Source organism: Panthera pardus, unplaced genomic scaffold (genome assembly GCF_024362965.1).
Source record: "Panthera pardus isolate Hobbes unplaced genomic scaffold, ASM2436296v1 HiC_scaffold_3, whole genome shotgun sequence".
In the NCBI taxonomy this organism is placed as follows: domain Eukaryota; kingdom Metazoa; phylum Chordata; class Mammalia; order Carnivora; family Felidae; genus Panthera; species Panthera pardus.
The window spans coordinates 38,551,243-38,568,038 of NW_026526876.1; the positions used below are offsets into that span (position 1 = coordinate 38,551,243).

Here is a 16,796-nt window from a genome sequence, read left to right on the forward strand (position 1 = left end):
TGGGCTTGCATCTTGATCCCGAAGTTTGCAAACATTTCCAGTCTAAGTCACTGTCATCCGGCCTGGGAACCCACCAGACCGTCCCCCTCGGGGAGCGCAGATGCGGATCCGGGCGGGTGAAACAGGTCCCTTTGGGAGGGAAGGGATTCGTTGAAAACTATCCGGATAATTTCAGGGGAGGCGAGCGAAGGAGATTCGGGGAGAGCGCGGGAAGGGAAGTGGAAAGGAGGAATAACGGACCTCTGGGGAGGCAGGGGTTAAGCGGGGCTTGGCCCGGAGGAGGAAAGGGCGGAACCAACGCTCGGGGGGCGGGCCCTCGGTGCGACCCAAGAAAACAACGGGCCTCGCCGAGCAGAGACGGGTTAAGGGGGCGGGTCCAGGGGAAGCCACGTGCCGGGGCAAGAGGCGATTGGCTCTGCCGGGGTTGTTTGTGAGCGGCCATTGGCGACGTCAGGGCACCTCGACGAGCCGATTGGCCGGGGCTTGGAGGACTGCCGGGACCGGGGCGGGGAGGAGACCGCGGGCCCCAGTCCCTGGGCCGGGCTGGGCCGCCGCTAGAGCCAGCGCTGCCCGCGGAGGGACTGGAGCCCGAGCCCGAGCAGCGGCCGCTGCCGCCGCCGCCGCCGCCGCCGCCGCCGCCGCCATGCGCTGGGTCCGCGCGCTGCTGAAAAATGCGTCCCTGGCAGGGGCGCCCAAGTACATCGAACACTTCAGCAAGTTCTCCCCGTCCCCGCTGTCCATGAAGCAGTTTCTGGACTTCGGTACGGAGTGCGCGGGGGGCGGCTGGCCGCGGGGGCCCGCGGGGCGCCGGGGGGCGGTAAGTGAAGAAGCCCTGGTCTTGAAGGATCAATGCGGAGGAGAAGAAAGGCCCTCCTTCGCGTGACAGCGAAGTTGCTTGGAAGGGTACCAGGCAGGAAAGGGTTAAAGGGGGGGGGGGCGTGATGGCCCTGAAAGGGTTAAGGTGCCCTGGGGAAGAGCTCTGGACTAGCTCGTTAATGGGAAGTGGGAGCACTGACAAGGAGGGGTCCAGTGTCTTGCTGGGCTTTGCCATAGGTCTTGGAGTAAGAGGCAATGAGGCGATGATGTTAGGGCAGGAAGGGAGTGGCATATATCCAGACAGAAAGGGTTAACGGTGGTTGCCCTAGTGGCTCAAAGGGTAGGAGTTGGAGAGGAAATAGGGCGGGGATGCTGGTGGCAGTAACAAGGCAGGATTGGGAGGTGCAACCATCTGGAAGAAGACCTGGGCTGGGCTGGGCACCCTGGGGTCAGGTGGGACCCAGGCTCTTTCAGAAAGTGTCAACAGGAGGGAGGTCGCTGGTCCCTATACCTCTACCCGCTGAAGGAGCTGGCCCCCAGCTGTCCCAGTGGGCAAGGACACTTGAAGAGCAAATCTGTTTGGGCCTGGCTCCCTGTCCCCAACCGGGCCAAGGCCTGGGGCACCATGAGGTGGAGTCAGGAGGCTTGCAGCCTTGGCTGTCCCTAGGTTTCTGGGCCAGGATCACCCACCAGCAGCACCCTGGGGGTGCCTCTGGAGCAGAAGCAAAGCTGTGCCAGTGTGGCGACCGAAACAGGCATTGTGTGGGCCCTGTCTGTCTACATGTATTTCCGTGGTGCCAGCTGGGGATTAGGAGGGGATGCCCAGGTCTCTCAAGAGTTGAAGAGACAGTGCCTGGCTCAAGTTACAGCTGCGTCACCGATGGGAGGGGGTGGGGAGGTGGCAGCCAGGACACAGGGCCCCTGTTCCCCAGGACTTGTCTGCCTGTCCCCCTGCCCTGTTCGAGCTGTCCCCGTGTAGGAAAGCCTCCTGGGCCCATTCCCAGCCACAGCAGTTGTCCGGTCCAAACTGGACCCCAGTTATAGAAATGGGCTAGGTGGGGCTCATAGTAGGGTTGGGTCCACTTGTAGTACAGTGGGGGAAACAGATCTTCAGAAGGACGGTGACATGCCCTTGGTGGCAGAGTTGGGAGCAGAACTTAGACTCGAGTCTAGGTCTTCTGACCCTAGGCCATGGCCTTAGTCTATCACTTGGTCTTCATCTTGAAGCCAGACCAAGGACCAAGGTATTTGGGTTCCCAAGCCTGGGCCCTGTTTGCCCCACAGGCAGGCATTAATGCAGGAGCAACTCTACAGTGGTCATCAAGACCAGCCTAGGTGAGGACAGACTGGGCCCACAATGACGCTGGGCCCCTGCAGCTGCGATGGACCAGGCTTAGCTCCCCTCGGCCATTTCCAGCCCCGGGAAGGGGTGGTTTTCCCGGGCTCCTCTGCCCACCTGGATCAGCCCCAGCCCACCCCCTCCACTCTGCAGTTGGAGCTTCTGCTAAGTGAGACAGAAAGACACAAAGTGAGGTCGCTTAGGCCAGAGGCGGCTCCAAGAGTGCCTGGGAGTGGCCCTGTCCCCTGTGGTAGAAGGCAAGCAGGGGTCAGTGGGGGCTGGGGAGAGGACGCAAGCTTGAAGAGGGTTCGGAGGGGTGGTATGGAGGTGAGAACAGTGCAGGGGCTTAGGAGAGCTGCTTTGCTTTGTGCCCCTGGTCACTTCTCTGCACTCTCAGGAAATGAAGGATTTTTTTCCACCTGACCCTGAGATGATCAGTGACTCCAGTGGTTTGCAGCTGGGTGGGCTCCCCTCTCTCTCTCTCTCCCTCTAGGGTCCAGCAATGCCTGTGAGAAAACCTCATTCACCTTCCTGAGGCAGGAGCTGCCCGTGCGCCTGGCCAACATCATGAAAGAGATTAACCTGCTTCCCGACCGGGTGCTGAGCACGCCCTCGGTACAGCTGGTCCAGAGCTGGTGAGACCCCTGGCCACTCCCACTCCACTGCCCATGCCGCTGCCAGATGCCCCTGGGCTCAGAGATGGAGTCTTTGTGCTTCCAGCAGCCTTGAGGGAGGTGGGGACAGTGGGGAAGCACAGAGACTCCAAGAGGCTAGAGAGTTGCCCAAGGTCAAGTGGAATGCGAGGCCAAGATAAAGCTCCTAGCCTCCATGCCTGTGGGCCATCCCTATACTTAACCACTCTCCTTCCTCTGGAAACCCAGGATCCCCCTGGGAAATCGTTTTCGCAGCCAAAACCCAAACCAAGCTCATGTCGCCATTCGCCACTGGCCCTGGTTCTGAAAAGCCAGCACCTACCGGGTAACATTTATCTGGGGCAACATTGTAGGGCCAGGGCAACAGAAAGAAACGAATTTTCAGATTATGTAATCCAAGCTACAAGCCAGACTGTTTTGGATGTTGGGAAACGCTCAGACCCAGGCATAGTACCTACCCCCAAGAACTTTGGAGGGGCAAGGGCCAAAAGTTGTAGCAGTAGCAGAGGGAAATCCTCAGCAAAGGTCACTCTAGAACTCTGTCCCAGGTTAAGTAACTGGATGGCATCAATCAATGGCCAGTCACGTGAAGAACAAGCAGGAGTTTGTAAGGGGCACGAAAGTGGTTAATCATTGTTGGTCTTTGGTGGTACCTGTGCAGAAGCCCTTTGCTAGCTCTTCTGGCAATGGTGTGATGTGGCTGTGGATCCCTGTTGGATTCAGGAGCATGGGTCCACACCTGCTGTGAGCCCAGGGCCATGCTGGTTACGGGAAAACAGCAGCAGCAACTGCCCTCAGGGAGCCTGTGATCTGGTAGGGAGCAGAGTGGGTAAATTAAGAGCTCCACAGGTAGCGGTGGGAGCAATGAGCTGCTGAAGAGTTACTTTTACTTAAGAACCAAAATATTAAAAAAAAAATTTTAACGTTGGTTCATTTTTGAGAGACCGAGAGAAGGGGCAGAGAGAGGGAGGCACAGAATCCCAAGCAGGCTCCAGGCTCCAAGCCGTCAGCACGGAGCCCGACGCGGGGCTCGAACTCACACACCGCGAGATCATGACCTGAGCCGAAGTCGGACGTTCAACCGACTGAGCCACCCAGGCGCCCCCAAGAACCAAAATATTATTCAAAAGTAACATCGGTTAGGTTTTTCTCCTCATTGTAGAAGTATAACATGTCCACTTCGACATTTGGAAAACACGAAAAGGCAGCTAGAAGAGAATGCCAGCCCACCCCGTACCCAAATACCCTCCACCCCGTAACCAAACACTGGTAGCGTTTCATAAGGTTTTATTGGTGCCTTTCCAGCATTTTTGCTACGCATGGATAGGCATACGCAGGACTTTCTCCAATTTAATGAGACGCAGTAAGGAAAGCGTTTTGTGCACAAGGCCAGGCACATCGAAGGTGCACACTGAGTCAGAAAGTTGTGGGGAAGGGGCACCTGCCTGGGTGGCTCAGCGTATTGGGCGACTCTCGATTTCGGCTCAGGTCATGATCTCGGTTCAGGGGTTTCGGCCCCGCACAGGCCTCTGCGCTGGTGGCACAGAGCCTACTTGGGATTCTCGCTTTCCCTCTCTCTTTCTGCCCCTCTCCCTCGCATGCACATGCTCTCCCTCTCTCTCAAAATTAACAAACGTTTAGAAAAAGAAGCAGAAAGTTGTGGGGAAGTTGAAATGGACGCGTAGCGGAGGCAATACATCCCTGGGCCTTATAGGGTGCCTCCGTGAGCCTAGAACTAGAAGGAAGGGAAGGGCATTCCAGGCCTTGGAACTGCCAGTGCCAAGGTGTAGAGGCAGGCCTCTGAGACCTCACTCTGTGCCTGTAGTGCTTTGGATACAAGCTGTGAAGGGGGGTTGGGGGGGAGGGCAGAAACTGGTCTTCCTATAGCCCCACCAGGTCACCCCTCGCTGGGCCCTGTCCCTCTGAGGTGCAGGACATCTGAGCCAGCCGGCATTTCCCACCATGGGGCGTGTGGAAGTCGCAGGGAGGAGACAGAAGGTGCCATCTGGTCCCCCCTCCTCCTCCGGCTCTGCCCGGCTGACTGGCTGACTGCCTCTCCAGCAGGTCCCTGACTCCAAGACAGGCCCTCTCGTGCCCCTCCCGGGACGCCATGTTCCTAGGAGAGCCGGAGGATGTATGTCAGGGTGTAGGGGAGCAGGGAGCTGCTGAACTGCCCGTGACGCCCCCAGGCTCCTGCCCAGGCCATTCCTGAAAATGAATTGCACATGGGCGGGCTTGGCCTGGCTTTTCTTCCCCAAAAGCTTAGAAGTGGCGTCCAGCAACAGAAGGTGGGAGCGGAGTTAGACAAGAGAGAACCCCTCCCGGTGGATGACTTAACTCGCAGGAGAGCAGGCGACGGGATTGCTAGAGTGAGTGTCCCGGTGCACTGAAGAGAAGCCTGCTGAGGTTTTTTTTCCAGAGAACGGGCATCGGCCGCAGCAAGAGAAGCTGAAGTCTGAGGGGAGGAAGGACTTTCCGATGGGGACGAGGTGGCTGCCTGTGAGAGAGTGCATACCTCCTCCAGGAGCTTGGATGCAGAGGTGGAGGTGGGCAGGGTTCGCACGACAGCAGGGGGACAACATACCAAGGAGCCTGGCAGGAGGGCCACTGTCCTCAGAGTCTGATGGGTAGGGAGGAAATGCCGTCCCTTGGGAAATGGGAGAGGCCTGTACAAATGCGATCAGAGGCAGTGGTGCTAAGATGTGGCGATAGCTAGCGAGTTTCTCAGCTGCCGAGAGAGTCTAGGCAAGGGCGGAGGGTCAATGTGGACAAGCTGAGCAGTCCTGGTTTTAAATAAACCTGATAAATTGTTTCAACCAGACAGACCTGGTGCAGAGGGCACCTGTTTTGGAAGCGACTGGAAGAGAGTAGAAAGCCCTGGTCGTTGGTGTCGGTGTCAGCACACTTGACTTTGAGGCTTGGCTTTGCTGCTTGCTGGACCCTTCACCCTTGGCAAGGCTCTGGCCTCCCTGAGCCTCGGCTTCCTCCCCCGTAAAATGGGGATCCATCCCGCTTCTAAGGGTAGATGCCACCGTTAGATGCCCCGAGCTCCGGGGCGGCAGTCCCTCCAGGCCAAAGATCTGTGACTGTGGCCGAGGTTCTCTTAGACAATGTGGTAATAATAGTGATGGCAATGACCAAAGCAAACAGACCCAGAGGGCCTGCTGTGCATCAGGAACTAGGCATGTCCGTGTGTTCCCGCACTTAGTGCTCCCGACCGCCCGAGGAAGGAGGCCTTGTTTTTATCTCCATTTCATAGATGAGCAGGCTGAGGTTCAGAGAGGTGAAGACACAGGTGTGAGATCACTCAGGCTGCTGGTGAGAGAGCCGGGACTCCAGCGGCGGCCGTGTGACCTGGTGGCTGCGTTCATGAGGGGAGGGGAAGAGTGCTGTGTTTGGCTGGGGGGGGGGGGGGAGCGACGTGGATCAGAGGTTTCCACACTCACGAAGCGAGTCCTCCACAGACAGTAGGGCTCCCCTTATCGGAACGTGTGCCGCCTAGGGATGCTGAGCACGGAGCAGGAGAGAAAGCCAGCCCAAGGAGGAGGGCGTGGCGCTGGTAGGCGTGTGCTTCCAGAAGGTAGGGGGTGAAGTGAGGTTAAGAATCTCCTGCCACCAAGGGGTGGCAGGGAAAGGGGCCGGGGGCCGTATGGCCAGCACCTTCTCATGAACCTCCCTTGCCCGTCAGTGAGGTGTAGACCCCGCACCCCAACCCTACAGGAACCACGGCCCTTGAGAACCCAGGGCCCGCCGTACCCCAGGCATGGGGCTGGGGCTGGGGCCAAATCGTCACCGACCCCCTCACCCACTCCTTCCAGGATCAGAGTTGAGACTGAGAACCTCAGAGTGCTATTGCTGTGAACCCCACTTTATAGCCGGGGACCTGAGCGGCTCAGTGGCTTCTGTAGCCCCAGGACCCGAGTCTGCCCGGCTCAGGGACTGCACCCAGCACCCCTCCACAGAGCAGCTTCCATCTGGACGATGCAGGACAGGTCTGTCACCTCCCCCTCCTCAAATGGCCACGGCCTCGTTCACACTTCTTATTCCCAGCGGCTGTGGACGTTACTGCATGGTGTGCGCTCGCCCCCTCCACCTCGCCACACATTCCGCCACCCCCACCCCTCCCCCGCCTCCCAAATCCAGAGCTCTGGGCAGGCTAGAAGGCCCCAGAAGGCAGGCGCCCCGGGGCCTGATTTGCTGAGGTCGGCAGGCCCAGGCCTTCCCTAGGGCAGCTGTGTCGGGCCCCCGCTGCCGGCTGGGCCTGCTCTGTCCGGCCATGGGTTTGGGGGGGGGCGGATAAACCTGGAAGTGAAGTGGCATGCCTGTCGTTGCACCACCGCTTTCGGGCCTCCCGGGTCCGAGCCCAGTTCTTTTCTCCGGCCCTCGGAGCGGGGGGCAGCACGGGAGCCAGCGAGCCTCGCTCCTTCCCCGGTGCCTCTCCCTTTAGGACCCGATCGTGACATCCGGTGCAGCAGACCTTGCAAGGCTTCAGGCGGGGGCCGGGGTCCTCTGGGAAAATCCTTCCCATCCTCTCCTCTCCCCTCCCGAGAGTCCACCGGGGAGGACTACTCCCCGGAAGGAAAGGCCCTGCGAGGCAGGCCGGCAGGGGTTCTAACCCAGGGGTTCTGGGCTCCACTCCCCAGCTGGTTTCCTCCCCCTCCTCTCTTCTACCTACCCCAGCCTTGCACCCTTGCAGGTGTTCTCCCCAGATCCCCTCGCCCTCCCAGAATCCTGAGCGTGAAGCTCATCCTGGGCATGGCGGTGAGGGGGCGGAACAGGGATCTGGCGGCACACAGCCTGCGAGAGAGAGAGAGAGAGAGAGAGAGAGAGAGAGAGAGAGAGAGGCCCTGCTCTGCACGGTAGCCCCCTCATCTGTGGAATGGGTGCAGCAGGAGCACCTAGCTCCCAGGTTAACGCGGAGGCTAACGTAGGGGAGCAGGCAAGCACAGGGCCGAGCCCTGTCCGAGCCTGGCCCCCTGGAAATGCCGGCCGCCATCACATCGGCCCCAGCACTGTGAGGACCCGTGTAGGTGGCGGGCAGCTGGCCACACGGTGTGGACTTGGAGTCAGACAGACGTGGATTTGAAGCCCAGCGCGACATTTAAACCTCCACTCGTGACAAGGACGCACATCTAGAGAGTGCTCACCGTGTGCTAGGCGCTGGGCCAATGGTCACGTTCGACCCTCACTGAAAGGTAGCAATGGCCATAGGTACAAGACCCTCCGTTTTCCTGAGGCGGAAACTCAGGCCCAGAGAGGCTGCACGACTTACACAGGCAACACAGCCACGAAGTGGGAAAGCCGGGACGGCGACTCAGTAGAGCCAGCCCCCAAGCCAGCTCTCCCACTCTCTCTTCCGCTGTCTGAAGCAAGAGAGGGAAGACAGCGGTTGGTAGGTGAAGGGGGAAGGGTATTCTGCACAGAGGGACCCGCGGGGACACGGAGGTGAGCATTTTGAGCAGACGGCCCTACGGGGTGGCAAGAGTACCCGAGGCTTGAGTCTTCTCTTACACCACCTCCCAGCTGTACGGCTGCTTCAGGCCTCAGTTGAGGAACCTGTGAAACGGGGCTAATTCCTGCTCGTCATACCTGTCAAGGTCAAAGCACTGTGAACAAAGGAATGCTCCTGCTGCGGAGGGGCCTCTCCTAGAGACTGTTGGGCCCCACAGCCCTCTGCCCCAGGCAGCCCCTTCCTGCTGGCTAGAAGCGTTTCTCCCGCAGAGAGGCTCCGCTTGGTGGCCTTCCCCAGGAGAACAGCCTGTGGACTGCGCATGTCAGCTGGGGCACAGCGGGGGTCCCGGCTCACAGGGGCTCTAGGTTGACTCAGGCTCTGGGTTGATACCCTCTGCTGCCACGGGTGGGCCTGACTCCCTTTCACCGGCCGGTCCCCTGCTGCCCCGAGTTCAGGACTTCCTAACACTCCCCCGGTTACCTAGCTCTTTTGTAGATCCTGAGGAAATTGGCCTCCCAACGAGGCCTGCGGATGGGAGCAGCAGGCGGCCACGTACCCCTGTCGGGCCTGTGGAGTGGAGTGAGCTTTCCTGGCTCACTGGGGGCTCCAGCCCCACCCATGGCCAGGGCCGGGCCTGCCTGCCCCACTCCTGTGTCCTTCCCACCTGCCCTTCAAAATCCACTCCCCTGGGCAGACTGCACGGCTCCTGTGCCCAGCCCAGAGTGTTAGGCTATAATCCTCACTGAGCCTGGGCTCCGACATGCCCCGGGCTGGCCAGCCGTGCCCCGTGGGATGAAACAGCAACCCGACGGGTCAGATGTTACAGTCGGTTTCCGTGAAGGGGCGCTCAGGGAGGTTAAGTGACTTGCTCCAGCCTCCTCTCACTGCAGAATCTTGGTCCGTAATCCATGAGGCCCCGGGCGTGGGATGATCTCCAGTGCCCTCCTGAGACTGCCATTCTTAGATCCCAAAGCAAAGGTGCTATATGGGGGACCAGCAAATGAGAGATGCTCTTGCATAACTTACTGTGTTGTCAGGGAGACTCGCATACAGATGAAACGCATTGGGAAAAAGTGTGGTGCGGCCTGTCGACCAGTGCCGTCCGGGTGCCGCCCGCCGTAGGGGCGGGGCAGGCATGGGGCCAGCTGTCAGGTGGGAAGGGGGGCCAGGCCAGGCCTGGCCTGGAGCTGAGGCCATGTCCCCCCCTCCCCCACTGCACACAGGTATGTCCAAAGTCTCCTGGACATCATGGAGTTCCTGGACAAAGACCCCGAGGACCATTGTACCCTGAGCCAGTGAGTGAGGGCCTCCACCGGGGGCAGGAGGGCAGGTGCAGGTGAGGGGGCTCGGGGTCACAACCCAGATGCAGAAATGCCAAGAGGATAGAAGAAATGACCTCTGTCCTCAAGGATATCTAGTCTGAGGGGGGAGTTGGCCCCTGGCCTCGGTGTCCCTGAGTCTGGTTGGGGGATCCGAGCCCCTGCCCGTGAAGAGTTCCCAGCTGTCCGACAGGCGGTGGGAGATTCAGGGCAGGCTTGGGAAGCAGTGGGGAAGGCACCATGTGTCCGTCAGGTTGGGAAGCGTCGAGTGAATGAAGACTCGGGGAGAGGAGGTCAGAGGTGGGGAGGAGCCCCAGGGGGCCCCAGGGTCGGGACAGGGCGGGGGGCCGACAGCCGCCGTGCCCTGCAGGTTCACCGATGCCCTGATCACCATCCGGAACCGCCACAACGACGTGGTGCCCACCATGGCGCAGGGCGTGCTGGAGTACAAGGACACCTACGGCGACGACCCGGTCTCCAACCAGAACATCCAGTACTTCCTGGACCGCTTCTACCTCAGCCGCATCTCCATCCGCATGCTCATCAACCAGCACAGTGAGCAGGGGGGGGGCTGGGGGAGGTGGCTCAGGACCCGAAAGAGGGATCCTGGCTCCACGGCGGAGAAGGAACACGGCAGCAATGAGGCGTGTTGTTCTCCGTGTTTGTAGGATGCAAAATCATGTTCCCTCCCTACACACTGTCCCGTGTGGTATCCGTCAAAACCCTCTCTAGTACTTCCGGCAACAGTTTGCTGTTCCGAGTCTCCCAGTCCCAAAGTATTCACTGTGACTGTTGAGAGATTGTAACCAGTTGAAAATCAAATGAGTTCCTCATGCTCAGAGCATTTCTGATGCGGGACGGGGAAAATCACTTTTGTAAGTGGTGTAGCAGAAGGAGGAAGAAATGTAATGTGGGCTGTGTGGGGGAGGAGGCTCTCTGAGCAGACTTCAGGTCTGCAAACAGTCCAGACGGGGAGGAGGTGGGGGGGAGAGGTGTTAAGCGTAGGGGTGGAGTCAGAGAGCCCTGGGGGCAGGAGGGGAGCCCCACGGACAGCAGCCTTCCTTCCTGCCTACAGCCCTGATTTTTGACGGCAGCACCAACCCGGCCCACCCCAAACACATTGGCAGCATCGACCCCAACTGCAACGTTTCCGAGGTGGTGAAGGGTAAGCTGTCCCCACCGTGCTGGCCCACACAGAGGAGCCCCAGAGACCCCCTTCAGGCCACATGGCCAGAGGCTGAGCCATTCCCTGGCGGGTGGGGGCCTCGTCCCCTTGGATGTAATGTTAGCGATGCCCACCCACCCCCCCAAGCCAGTGCCAAGAGGGCCGGCTGCCTGCTGGCACCGCCCCATTCCCTAAATGGCCCTTCTCTTCTCTCAGATGCCTATGATATGGCCAAGCTCCTGTGTGACAAGTACTACATGGCCTCCCCTGACTTGGAGATCCAAGAGATCAATAGTGAGTGAACAAGGCTGTGTGTGTGTGTGTGTGTGTGTGTGTGTGTGTGTGTGTGTGTGTGTTTGTCTAAGGGCTCCAGAGTAGAAGGTGATATGAGAGAGTCAGGAAAAGACCTGGGGGGGGGGGGGGGGGGGGAGGAAAAGCACTGGATGGGGCAGAAGCAGAGCTAGTATTGACTTATTATTAGCAGTATAATTACTAATTTATATTAAGCACTTATTAGGCCGTAAACACGCCAGACGAGGCACTCTGTTCTCGTGGAGGCTACGTTCTTGGTGCTGGGTGTTAGCCAGTGAACAAATAATAAACAAGCTAATTTCAGATGGTGACAAGTGATGGGGAGGAAGCAAGATGAGGTCACATGACAGCGATGGCGAGGAGCGGTGTATTTGATAGGGTATCAATTTGGCTGCCCTTCCAGAATCCAGACAACAGTGGCTTAATTAAAAGAGAGGCTTCCCCCTCTCCAGCCCCTGGGGCAGAGCAGTCAGAGCTGGCCACCCACCCTGAGGTCTCAGTTCCAGCTGGAGAAGGGGAAGAAGATGTCGAAGGCAGGGCTCAGGGGGTGGACAGTCACTCCCCTAAGTCACCTGGCCATGCCCGGCTGCCAGGGAGCCTAGGAATTCAGTCTAGCTGGGCAGCCATGTGCCCGTTAAAACTTTGGGGGAGGGGGTGTCTATTACCAAAAGAGGAAGGCAAGAGGGGATACGAGAAGGTGGCTGCAAGGGTCCTACTTTGGATGGGGTGGTCAGGGACCAGCAGGACCAGTGAGTGGGCTGGGAGATGGGCGGGAAGGGGTTGGAGACAGAGGCCAGGGCACGCAGGGCCCATGGCCACAGACAGGAGCTGGGATTTTGGGTGCAGCTTCCCGGGAAGCCCATCGGAGGATTTGAAACACAGCGATGCCAGGGTCTCACTTACGTTGTGAAGATATTTAGAGGTTGGAGGGGGTGAGTGAGACCTCAGGAAGACCGGTTAGGAGGTCACTGCAGGAATCCACGGGAGGGCAAGGCAGCAGAGACGAAAAAAAGAGGGTAGATTTGATAAAAAGAAATAGAGAGGCCAGGACCTGCTGATGAATCAGGGGCATAGGAGAAAGGGCGATCAGGGATCTGGAAGTTTCTCTACCCTTCCCCTCCCCCACCTGCTCCTTAGCCGCCCCCTACCTGGGTTCCAGAAACCTAGGTAGGTATTTCATGCCTGGAAGTCATGCTGCCCACATCCTTAAGGCCCAGTTCAAGTTCAGGTCCTTGGAAAAGCCTTCCTGCACCTCCTAGAAAACATGGTTAGGCACCCACCTACCTCTGTTTGAATTCCTTGGGGACAAAGATAGAAGGGCAGAGACAGGCTACTTTAGTTCAGTATCCCTGGAGTCAAGTTCAGGGCCTGGCACATAGCTCTGGGTACCACACCCAATGTGAAAGTCAGTTGTGTGTTTGTCCAGACTTGAATTTCCAAGATGGTAGGGCTGAATTTTATTCAACTTTATGCCCCACTGCCCAGCGCAGGGCCTGGGATTCCTTCATTCCTTAATCCACCGCACACTTTTTGAGTTCCTGCTACAAAGCTCTGTGCCAGGTACCTGGAAAAGACACCGGTCCCTACCACCAAGAAACTCTCCAGGCCAGAGCGATTCTTGAGGGGCAGAGTGCTGCTCTAAGAGTCATGCGCAGCACCTCTCCCCTCCCCCCACTGGATTAAAAAATCTCTCCAGGGGGCGCCGCTGGGTGGCTCAGTCAGTTAAACATCCAACTTCGGCCCAGGTCATGATCTGGTGGTTTGTGGGTTCGAGCCCCGCATCGGGCTCTGTGCTGACAGCTCGGAGCCTGGAGCCTGCTTCGGATTCTGTTGTCTCCCTCTCTCTCTGCCCCTCCCCCACTTGTGCTCTGTCTCTCTCTCAAAAATAAATAAACATTAAAAAAAAAAAAAAACTCCCAGGGATTCCGGTGTCCGGGTGAATGCTAGGAGGCTGGATATAGGATGGATAGATACTTCTTGAATGGATGGGTGGCTCGATAAACAGTGGATCAAGAGCAGGATGGATCTGTACCCTCTGAATGCATGGATAACTGAGAAGGATAGATGTTTGAATAGATGCGTAGTTGAGGGACAGTTGGACGGTTGAATGGACACTGGATGGGTAGTTGGAGGAATTCATAAATGTTGACCGTTAAACATCAGTGGTTGGATGGATGGATGAACAGATGGATGGACGGACATCTTATAATGGATGGATACCGTATGAATAGATGAACAATTGCCGGATGGGTGGCCCAGCAGATGGTTGGACGATAGATGGGTGGTTGAGTGCTGGGTCCTAGGTGCTGAGTGAATGAATGCAGAATGGTGACCTCTCGACAGTTTTCTGATCCTTGGTCTTGACTTTCCCCGCAGCCTCCAACTCCAAACAGCCAATTCACATGGTCTATGTCCCCTCCCACCTCTACCACATGCTTTTTGAACTCTTCAAGGTAAGGGGGCGGGGGATGGCCCTCCCTCTGTGGGGTTGGGGGTGGTTGGGCCAGGCTGCTCCCACTCATCACTTCCCCCTTTCCCGTCACAGAATGCCATGCGCGCAACTGTGGAAAGCCACGAGTCCAGCCTTGTCCTCCCACCTATCAAGGTCATGGTGGCCTTGGGTGAGGAAGATCTGTCCATCAAAGTATGTGGCTCTTGGTTTGGGGCCGGAGGACAGCGGGGTGGGAACTTCCCTCCCACCATGAGATGGGCTCAGAGAAGACCCTGGGGATGGGGACGACCAAGAGAGGGTCAGGGGTGTCAGGGTGTGGGCGGCGTGAGCACTGACGACATATCCGTCTCCCCCAGATGAGTGACCGGGGTGGAGGAGTCCCCCTGAGGAAGATCGAGCGACTCTTCAGCTACATGTACTCCACAGCCCCCACCCCCCAGCCAGGCACTGGAGGGACCCCGCTGGTGAGACGGCTTCTCTCCAGTCCCCCCCCCCCGCCCCCACTTCCTAAAGAGTGCCTGTCTTTTCACCTCATCAAACAGTCACTGTCCCCATCACTTGCCTCCTCGATTCCCGTGGTCTTTGTTCTTGTATGGCTGTGTGTGGTGTCAGTCACCTTTCCCAGTCTGGGGAGTTGGGGTGCGGGGGAGGGCACCTCTCCCACTCCCTCCCCCCTACCCCCAGCCTGTGGCTGCCTTCTGACCTGACCTGCAGGTATCTGTCTGTCACCTTTCCTCAATTCTCCCTCTCACACTAGGGCCCCACGAAGTTACTGCCTCTCTCTCTGCTCTGTTCACTCTCCAGCACCGCCCTGCCTTCCCAGCAGAGCAGGAGGTGTGGGAACGGGAGGGAGCCCTGGACCTGTCCAGACCCACTGGCTCCCAGGGCCGAGCTCCTCTGCCTCCCCTGCTTCCTACCAACCCCAGCTGAGACGGCTCAGCCTCTCTGGCTCCACCAGACCCATTTCCCTCACCCCTGGGGGCTCCTGGGAATCCCCTGGCCCTAACCCCAACTCGGCACATGGGTCCCTGCAGCTCCAGGAGGCCCAGCACCAGCCTCCGCATCACGCTCCCTTGCTGCCCCCTTGTAGGCTGGCTTCGGGTACGGGCTCCCCATTTCCCGCCTCTATGCCAAGTACTTCCAGGGAGACCTGCAGCTCTTCTCCATGGAGGGCTTTGGGACCGATGCTGTCATCTACCTCAAGGTGAGGCTCCTAGACCGCAGGGCCCGGCTTGTGGGGTTTCCTGGCGTGTCGGCCTGCTGTTGGGTTTCTTCTCCATCCCCCCAGTCCTCTCCCCATTCCAGACCGAGAATCAGAGCAAAGCTATAGTTCCCCAACCCCCAGGCATTCCCAACCCGGCAGGCAATTTAAGGAAGTCCACGGTCTATGACCAAGACCCCTGTTCTGGGGGCCTTTGACTTCTTACACCCAGGAGGAAGGGGCGTACCATAGAGAACTTGTCATTCAGCTCAGGAAGAGACTGAGGCCCAGCGTCCGTGACCCTGTTCAAGGTCACAGCCTACCCTCCCTCTGCCTCCCTGACCCTTTCAGTGAGCAGCCACCCTGAATGGGCAGGAGCAAGGCACAGAAGGGACAGGTCCTTTCGTGGGTCTTTGTGGGCCAGGGTCAGTTGTCTCAGCCAGTGTCTGGCACCTGGCTGGGCTGACTCAGACATGGTCACGTTCAGAGGCCACCACAACCCACCCGGGGGGGAAAGGGCGATCTCCTGAGGAGTGGGTGAGGCGCTGGGAAGCGGGACGAGCTGACCCTAGTGCTCTCCAGGCCCTGTCCACGGACTCCGTGGAACGCCTGCCCGTCTACAACAAGTCAGCCTGGCGTCACTACCAGACCATCCAGGAGGCGGGCGACTGGTGTGTGCCCAGCACGGAGCCCAAGAACACGTCCACCTACCGTGTCAGCTAGGGGCCGCCTCGCTCCCCTGCACCTGAGACTGCTGTCTCTGGGACTGGCCACCACGGTGACCCTCCCCAGCCCCCCCCCAGGTGGGGGGGAGGCTCTCCCTGATGACCAGCTTCTGTCTCTGTGGAAATCATGGTGACCAGTCCGTGGGGGGCCCCTAAGTGCCAATCCCTGTCTCCACGGAGACCCCTAAGTAGTCTCCCTGGTGTTCAGGCTCGGTGGGCGATGCCTGAGGACGGGGGACCGTCTCCATCCTGATGGGGTGTCCCAGAGCTATTTCCATGGCAGTCCTCCTTCTGAGACCAGGGCTGCCACTTTGCTGCCAGGGGTCCTGGGTCCCCCTCACTGCCCTCCACGGCCCTGACCTTCCAAGTGGACACCCTGCTTGCCTTCTCCTCCTCCCCCAGCCCGTGCAGGCACCCTGGCCCTCGTCCAGCGTCAGCATTGGGAAGGAGCCAGGCGTCCCCGGGTGGAGAAAGGGGGTTGCACCCTTGGGCCCCTGGCTGGGGACCTGGTCCGACAGCGCCTCCCTCCACCCGGAGCTTTGAAGGTCAAGGTTAGGAGGCGGGAGTTCTCACCCAGGGCTCACCCTTAAAGTGGGAGACCCTGGGAGGCCCCAGAGATCAGGTGCCCTCAGCCAAGCTTCTCAGAGCCCCTCAGGCACCTCCCAAGCCCTTCCCTGGCATGTCCTCACATGCACACACCCACCTGCCGGCCCCACACCCACACGGTTCCACCTGAGCTCCAGACCCCACCTCCCACTGTGCCTGGACACGCAGGTGCTTGGGGTGGCTTTCTCCCTAGAATGCTCTATGTGCATAGCTAGTTTTATAGCCCCGAAAGCCCCCACCCTTCCCCTTAGCACACAGGGGGTTAAAGTTGTGTGTCCCTCCTAGTGGCTGTGATGATGACCGTGACATCCACAGTAAAGAGGAGATTGAATGAGACCGTGTCCTGGCTGCTTTCCTGGGCTGGGGGGGAAGGAGATCCACATGCATAAACAACACACGCAGACACTGCGGTCCCTGTGACTACCGTATGACGCGCTCAGGACACCCGGCCCAGGGCATGACTCAGTGTCTACCACGAGCACAGCACCAGGCAAAGCCATCCGTTCAGAACGCCCGACAGTACAACGCCTGCTGACACCCCACCACACTCAGGGCCCAGCGCAGCCTCCCGACCCAGCCTGGGGCAGACAAAGGTCACTGGCACATCATAAGTGTTTATTGAAATAAATTGAGTACCACCCCCCCTTCACATGCAGGTGGGCACCCACATAGCTCCTGATAGCTTCAAAGGCCTGGGTGCCTTCCACCCTCCCCACCAGCCCCTCCAACAGGCGTAGATGGTGCGGTGCCCCCGTA

The 16,796-nt window shown here is 59.0% G+C and overlaps 1 protein-coding gene across 1 annotated transcript; it reads left to right on the top strand.

Moving 5' to 3' along the window:
• The first annotated feature begins 516 nt into the window (after nucleotides 1-516).
• PDK2 (pyruvate dehydrogenase kinase 2) lies at nucleotides 517-16,374 on the top strand. The gene is made up of 11 exons (XM_019415818.2): nucleotides 517-761; nucleotides 2,649-2,790; nucleotides 9,484-9,555; nucleotides 9,950-10,134; nucleotides 10,655-10,744; nucleotides 10,961-11,038; nucleotides 13,433-13,509; nucleotides 13,602-13,700; nucleotides 13,865-13,972; nucleotides 14,599-14,712; nucleotides 15,292-16,374. Exons 1-11 carry the CDS (start codon nucleotides 644-646, stop codon nucleotides 15,430-15,432), a joined length of 1,224 nt encoding a protein of 407 aa, XP_019271363.1. The 5' UTR covers nucleotides 517-643; the 3' UTR covers nucleotides 15,433-16,374.
• Nucleotides 16,375-16,796: the final 422 nt, after the last annotated feature.

What these genes read in the sequence shown, in the direction of transcription:
- PDK2 (XM_019415818.2), top strand. Translation starts at nt 644, where the DNA reads ATGCGCTGGGTCCGCGCGCTGCTGAAAAATGCGTCCCTGGCAGGGGCG. An exon ending in GAAGCAGTTTCTGGACTTCG is followed by an intron (nt 762 to 2,648) that starts GTACGGAGTGCG and finishes CTCTCCCTCTAG; the next exon opens with GGTCCAGCAATGCCTGTGAG. An exon ending in GCACTGGAGGGACCCCGCTG is followed by an intron (nt 13,973 to 14,598) that starts GTGAGACGGCTT and finishes GCCCCCTTGTAG; the next exon opens with GCTGGCTTCGGGTACGGGCT.